Genomic DNA, 7431 nt, shown 5'->3' on the forward strand with positions numbered 1-7431 from the left:
AAACTTGCATGCGCACCATTTTGTTCACGTCTGTCAAAGTGCATGGTACACACCATGCATTCACCTTGCGATAGTGCAGGTGATATTTCACGATGTCTTCTACACTACCAACACTGATGGACAGCATTGCTCCAAGTCCCTTGATAGTGATGCACCTATTCTCACGAATAAGTGCGTCTGCACGATCAATGTTTGGCTTGGTGACAGATGTTTATGGCCGATGATCATGTGGTTCATTCTCCACGCGCTCTCTGCCCTCTCTGAAGCACTTACACCACTCAAACACATGGGTCTGTGAGAGACACTCTTCCCCATACTGTTGTTGGAGTCTGTGGTGAATTTCAGTGGATGGGACGTTTTCTCCAACAAGGAATTTGATCACAATGCGTTGTTCCACGCTCTGCAGTACCTTCTGTCTGCTCATCCCTCTAGCAACTCCCAGACAGCACTGAACAGGTTCTAACCCTAACAGGAGGGAGAGTGGAGGTTGTGGCTACAATCTCTCAAGGTCGCACAGCTGCTGCACAGTGCGGCTTGTTTACAGAAAAAACAGTCCCGGTCATATTTGAACCACCTAGTATAACGCAACAAGTAACTTCACGCCGTATTGGATATAGCGAATTTTATTTCACACTCGCTCTTACAGTCACACCATTTACAATCTCAACCTTACTGCCATTGGCAGTATCACAAATATGCCAATGAAAGATAGACAGCTATTGACTGGTTACTCTTTCTCTAGTACTCACTCACTATTAACTGGCTCAATACTCACTGTCTAATCACTCACTACTAACTGACTGACTACTCACACCCTGGCTAACTTGTAACTAACTGTGAATAATGTTCACTGCTCCTTATTTAGCCTTGGCATGGACAAGACAGAAAACAGTTACGTGCTAGGTACTGCTGTTGTCTGACGCCGTGTTTGCCGATAGCCTAGCAACGCTGTTGGGAGTTGTTTACTGCTGCATAGCAACCGCGACATCCCTTGGTCACATCACCAAGGGAGTGGGCGGGGTGTTGACTGGCCTATTACCGTAGCAACGGCAACGCTCCGAATGTATTATGTCACTGCTAGCTGGGGAGGGGATGTCCTGCATAGCGCAGATACGTCACACTATGCAATTCACTTGTATTTCAAAGGAAGGTCTTACTGTGCCTTTTCATTAATGTCTCTGTCAGTATAGACTTTGTAGTAGAAGTTATAAATTCATAATTACCCAACATTACTGGCATCGCTGTGCATCATAGTCTCACTGCCTGATACTTTTACAGTTAGTTTTGAGGTTTTATGTTGTCACAGTGTAACTTTTTACTTAAAAACAGCCTCATTCAAAATTTATAGCTTATGATTTAAAATTATGACTGAAAAATAAAAATTACTGTTATATTTCAGATTATAGCATGAACCCTGCATGTCATTTTGTATCATGTAAAAGGTGAAGGCTATTCTTATGCATAAGCTCCAGTTAATGGACTCCATTTGTTGTTATGTTTATATGAGTATGGTGATTACAAGTAAAGTATAAACTGTATTTGTATTGTGCAGATAAAGCGAAGATAGTATGTGATTTGTTAAATACACCACAAGAGTGTGTTTGCTTAATGAGACCCATACTCTGTTTGTAGGATTCCTGATATATATGATGCGACGTTCTGCAGAAATGATGGGTGCTCGAGGTGGACGGAAAGGAGGTGGTATTTTTGGTGGAGTCATGGAGTCTACTGCTAAGCTTATAAATTCTAATGAAATTGGAGTTAGATTTAAGTATGTATATAGAGAAATTTGCATCTGATTTGGGAGGCAGTGTAAAATTGAATCTGGAATAGTAAAATCTATTACTATATTATATTAGCTGTAATGCCTATTTTATATGTATTGATTGTATCATAAACTTTCTCTTACAACATGTTTTCTGTCTTCATATAATTCCAGAGAATTGTATAACAGACATGTGTATAAAAGGTAATCCAGATAATAGGTAATTTAGCTTCCTTTGTTAGTTTAACTTGGCTGAAGTAATGAGTAACTGTTTTTAAATTGTCTTTCATTTTGTACTTTTTGCTTTTCCTCACCTCTTCATTCCTAATTCACTGAATTAGTGTGTCACCATGGAATGGTAATATTTTATTCTTGAAAAGAGAAATATCATATCTGGAGAGCCAGATGGATTATTGTATAAGCATATTTTCAAGTATTTATCCTTTTCTAGGGATGTTGCAGGCTGTGAGGAAGCAAAACTGGAAATTATGGAATTTGTCAATTTCTTGAAAAATCCTCAGCAGTACATAGATCTAGGTGCTAAGATTCCAAAGGGAGCCATGTTAACAGGTACATGTTACTTCTTAATTAATGTTTATTCAGTCATTTGTCCTGTTTGCCTTCCATTAATGCTTAAAAGTAAATGTTAGTCATTTGGTGAATTCACTGATTATTTTAAACTTTAGTACTTTTTTGAAACGTAATCCATTATTTTGGAATAGTTAAATGTCATAAGCTTTAAATTTGTGCATTATAGATTTCCAGCCTTTGGCCCATGGGCGAAACTTGACTATGAAGATTATTTAATGTCTTCTCTGCATTGAACACTTATATCTGAACCATTCAGTATGAATGAAATCTTGATTTGATATATATGGTACTTGAAATAAATTCTCATAACTCGTCACTATGAACACTAGAGCTTTGGGGAAGGTACTGGTGAGCACAGGGAAAACTTTGCTTTTACTTTTACTGGTATATGTGGATTTTTCTGTAAAGCATGATCCCATCTTTATGTGTGTTTTTCAAATTTATGTGCCTAAAATACAGAATGTGTGTTCATACCATCAATAGTTGATGCAATCTGAATAATTATGATTTATGTGTAGGTCTTAGTATGAACAATTGACATTAGTTTTCTCTTTCAAATGATGACACATTGGGACTATCCATTTTTAGTACATTTATGGATTCATATAACCTGATAATTGTAGATTTTGTAATATGTGACTGAAATACTTTCAGACCATTGTAAAGGGCATGCCATGTTAAATCGATTTGCAGGACCACCTGGTACAGGGAAAACATTGCTAGCAAAGGCAACAGCTGGAGAAGCCAATGTTCCGTTTATTACCGTTTCGGGTTCGGAATTCCTTGAGATGTTTGTGGGAGTTGGACCATCAAGGGTAAATTGTTTCAGAGATTGTGCTTTGTTTATTCCTGTATGAAAACTCTTTCTGATTGTCAAGTTTACAACAACCAGAACTTAATAGCTGTAAATTATAGTTGTTTACTTTTAACTGTGTCTGAAGTTCACAGTTACTGTACTGTTAACTGATTACTTCTAAGATCTGTTTTAATATTATCATCTTATCTCTGCCTTTCAAGTGGTCTAATCCATTTAGGATGTGTGATGTGTGATAGATGCCCTAATTGTCTCATCTAGAGTGATTTGATCACGCTAGCAATGTTAGCTGAAGAACACAAATTATAAATTCTTCACTAGCATTCTTTTTTTTAGATTCTGGTTTCCTGTATAATGACTGTACAGTCCTGTATGTGTTATCATTGATTCACAGGTACCTTTTGCTTCGAGCTTCAGGGTCTGAAGCATGTTACTGCAAAACATCAGTAACCACTCATGGTGTCATTAGTTCAGATGACCAAAATCTGAGTTTTTACTACTGTGAAAACCTCAGATCTCATCATTCAGTATTCTACTCTTATTTCCTCGCTCCTTGGTCTCAGAGTTCTCAGCACCATGTTATCAAAAGCCATCTAGGTCGTGTTTCTACCTCATGGTTAGAAGCCAAGTTTTATACCCATATACAGTAAAACTTCCATTTAAGGTTTCTTTGGGGAGCAGTGGATTTGAAGACTAAACTGAAGAACATTTTAAGTGGAGGAAATTTAGCACTGAATTTCTTTGCTTGGGATCATTGAACTTGAGCATTAAATGAGGGAGAACACTAAATTTAGGAACGTTATATGAGAATTTCATTGTAAAACAGTAGGTAAAGTTATAGTTTGGCATATTTTATCTTAATTATTTTATATAGGAACTGGAAACGTGGTAGCATAGTGGTTGAGAGGCTTTGCTACAAGCTGGAAGGTCGCGGGTTCACATCCTGATGAGGTCATTGGATTTTTTTCAGTTGACATAATCCTTCCAGCCGCACTAGGCCCTGGGAAATGAGTACCAGGAATTAATTAAAAATAATTTTCCTGGAGAGTAAAGTGCGGCCAGCGCATAAGGCTGACAACCTTACCGCCATCTTTGAGCCGATTGTCTAGATAGTGTAGGACCCTCAACGTCTCACAACCCTATGGCCCTTCACGGCTTGGTACAGGGATGGCTTTACTTTTTACTTTTTTTTTACTGGGAAAGAAAAGTTTTGTGAACTGAACCGTAACAAGGATTCCTGAATTTAATCTGTTTTTAATTTTTATTTGAATGTAATCTTGATTTGTCACAGTATTTGTTCCTTTCCATGGTACATCTAAATATAATAAAGAATTAATCATGAAGTACCACAGTTATGTTGCTTTGGCTGTGCCTTAGTTCAGGTGATTAGTGCCAACACGGCAGCCCGTATTTGAGCGCAGGTCAGATCATGTACGATATGTGGTGGACAAAGTGGCACTGGGGCAGATTTTCTCTGAGTACTTCGGTTTCCCCTGCCAATCTTCATTCCACTGGCTGTTCCACATTCATCATCTGTCATCCAGGGCTGGTATAATATGCCAGTTGGTGACTGACATACCAGATGGACTCAGTCTAACCCCACCCTAAAAAAACTAAAAATAAACTATGTTGTTTAAGAAGATCAGTAATATATGAAGATTGAAATGAACTGCAAGGCATGAGGCATGATTTTCAGGCTGTGTATAAATTCTTTGAATATCTTAGGTTCTCAATGTGTTGGTATATTTCTAGGTTCGAGACATGTTCTCCATGGCTCGTAAACATGCCCCTTGCATCCTGTTTATTGATGAAATAGATGCAGTGGGTAGGAAGCGTGGTGGTCGCAGCTTTGGTGGCCACTCAGAACAAGAAAACACTTTGAATCAATTACTCGTTGAAATGGATGGTAAGCTTGTAAACTTTTAAATTCTCCCTTAAGGTGTAAAGCTGTGACTAAAGTCATTTTATATCTGAATGATATCCATCATGTCTGAATGTGTCTGTTCCGCCTTCCCCGTCTGTGTCTGAATCCACTCTCTCGTCTCCCCCACCCAGCTTATGGAGTCGCCTGGTCAGTATAGTTTGCTTGCGGACTAAAATCACGGAGTTTGTTTTTTGTTTTGTTTGGTAGATAGGAACACCAAAAATTAGGTCTGTAACTGTTTTATGGTAAAGATGGCAAATTTTGCATACCAGAATTGTGGAAATCTCTTAGATTATATCTCACAGCTTTTATATTAGTGCAAATGATGCAACTGGCTTGACCACCAGGTTATATTATTAATAATTTATAATTTTTGGATTTCCCTGTTTAAAGGAAAGTAGATATGATGTGTCTGCAGACTCCTTGTTTCCTTTCTCTACATTTATTTATCTCATGCATGTACACATGTATGTGCGTGTTTTGCCTACAGAAGCACAAAATCATTTTTTATTGTCACCAAAACTCTTGGTAAAGTGGCCTCCGTAGTCTAGGGGTAATGTTCCCACCTCATGGCTCAAGGTACGCTGGTTCAAACCCAGTGGAGGTCGTGGAATTTTTAAGGGTGGAAAAATTCAGGGAACAAGTCCTCCTGGAGGGACTTTAAGCCATGTGTCCCGTGTCATAGATTTACTGCACGTAAAAGATCCTCATGTCTGTAGGAGACCTCTGACCAATTCCTACGGTAGATGAGGAAGTATCGGGGACCACTACCAAACAGGGCTGACCTCGCTGGCAGAATGGGGCTGATAGTGAGCACAAGTACTGGAAGGGCATGGCGACTAGTTAGAATAATTAAAGGGGGCGCACAATAGATCAACAAATGGTCACAGTGCATGGGGAAACCCACCCCCTCCAAATAATAATAATAATAATAATAAAACTCTTGGTAAATACTTGTGAGATTTGGTGTGTCCATTTTGGCCACTGTGAAGATTACTATTTGGAATGTGATGCCTTATAGTCTGGGAAATGTTTACTGCAGTTCCTCTGAACCTTTGGTAAGACTAAATAGCATCACATCCCAGAAGACCGTATCTGCATAAAATGTTCTTTCAGTCTGATATAGTTAAACAGGTATATATTTGTTTAAGATTTTATAGTTAGTTATTGGATGTTTGTACAGTTTCATGGTCAGAGGTTACACAGATGACAAGTTGCTCATATGTTCATAATGTTGCAGGTTTTAATACCACCACCAATGTTGTAGTTCTGGCAGCTACAAACAGGGTTGACATTTTAGATAAAGCTTTGCTACGTCCAGGAAGGTTTGATCGGCAGATCTTTGTGCCAGCACCAGACATCAAGGGTAGAGCATCTATTTTCAAAGTTCATCTACAGCCATTGAAAACTAATTTGGATAAAATAGACTTGGCAAGGAAGATGGCAGCACTTACGCCAGGATTTACCGGTATGTGTAGGCTGATAACGAGACAAATATTGACTTCGTAGGCATTTTAATATCCCTGATATTGAACTGGCTGAGCACGGAATTGAATTTTAATAATGGAATTTTGAATTCATTTAGTGTTTATAATGTTACATGAATGCATAACATGTATAAGAGTGACAACATATTTTTATGTTTTTGAAACTCTGCTCCTTTGAGGTACAGACTGTTTCACAGATATGAAGTTGAAGAGACAGCCATATGTGAACACTTGGCAGTGTCTTCATTGCCTTGTAGTCACAGGAGAATAATAAGGATCCTCAACATGTAACAATTCAAAGTCAAGGTGGCTGATATTGAGTAAATGATTAGTACAGGCTGTAGATCAAATACCTTGTGTTTTGTTGAGGTGTTTTGCAGAATTTAATTTGAAATACAGTAGAACTTGGTTATAACGTCATCAGAGGGACCTAAAAATAGTGTCGTTATAAACGAATGTTGTAACCGAAGTGGGCACTTCCACAGTAGCCTTATGTTAGTCACGTAAAAATCTACCAAAAACCGAGTTAAAATGTTGCATTTTTTTAGTGAAATACATAGTTAAGTACAGACTAACGTAACATTAACATGGAATTGCCCAAATGTGTAATATCAAAGACATATAACAGAGCTTTTCACTGACAATACACACAATATTTCATGAATCACTTTAACTTTCTCTTCAATGCTTAAAACTTTCCGTTTCATTGCCATGTTTTTTTCGCTACTGCACTTCTCTGGGTTTAGGCAGGAACGCTATAGGGTAAGTAGACAATGTGAGGTCCTGTTAGACGAGATTCTAGGAAAGGAATGCAGTTAACAACCTGCCGCGTCCTCTTGCACTATTCACG

General features: G+C 38.3%; 1 protein-coding gene across 2 annotated transcripts in view; it reads left to right on the forward strand.

Moving 5' to 3' along the window:
* Window positions 1–7431, forward strand: part of LOC111873919 (AFG3-like protein 2) — a 44459-nt gene that overhangs the window by 20965 nt on the left and 16063 nt on the right. For both annotated transcript variants that reach the window (XM_023869012.2, XM_023869013.2), the window contains exons 6-10: window positions 1633–1771; window positions 2217–2335; window positions 3050–3171; window positions 4923–5076; window positions 6335–6562. In XM_023869012.2, the coding sequence (XP_023724780.1) occupies window positions 1633–1771; window positions 2217–2335; window positions 3050–3171; window positions 4923–5076; window positions 6335–6562 (762 nt within the window). The remainder of the gene's footprint in view (window positions 1–1632; window positions 1772–2216; window positions 2336–3049; window positions 3172–4922; window positions 5077–6334; window positions 6563–7431) is intronic.

Source organism: Cryptotermes secundus, unplaced genomic scaffold (genome assembly GCF_002891405.2).
Source record: "Cryptotermes secundus unplaced genomic scaffold, Csec_1.0 scaffold639, whole genome shotgun sequence".
Classification (NCBI taxonomy): domain Eukaryota; kingdom Metazoa; phylum Arthropoda; class Insecta; order Blattodea; family Kalotermitidae; genus Cryptotermes; species Cryptotermes secundus.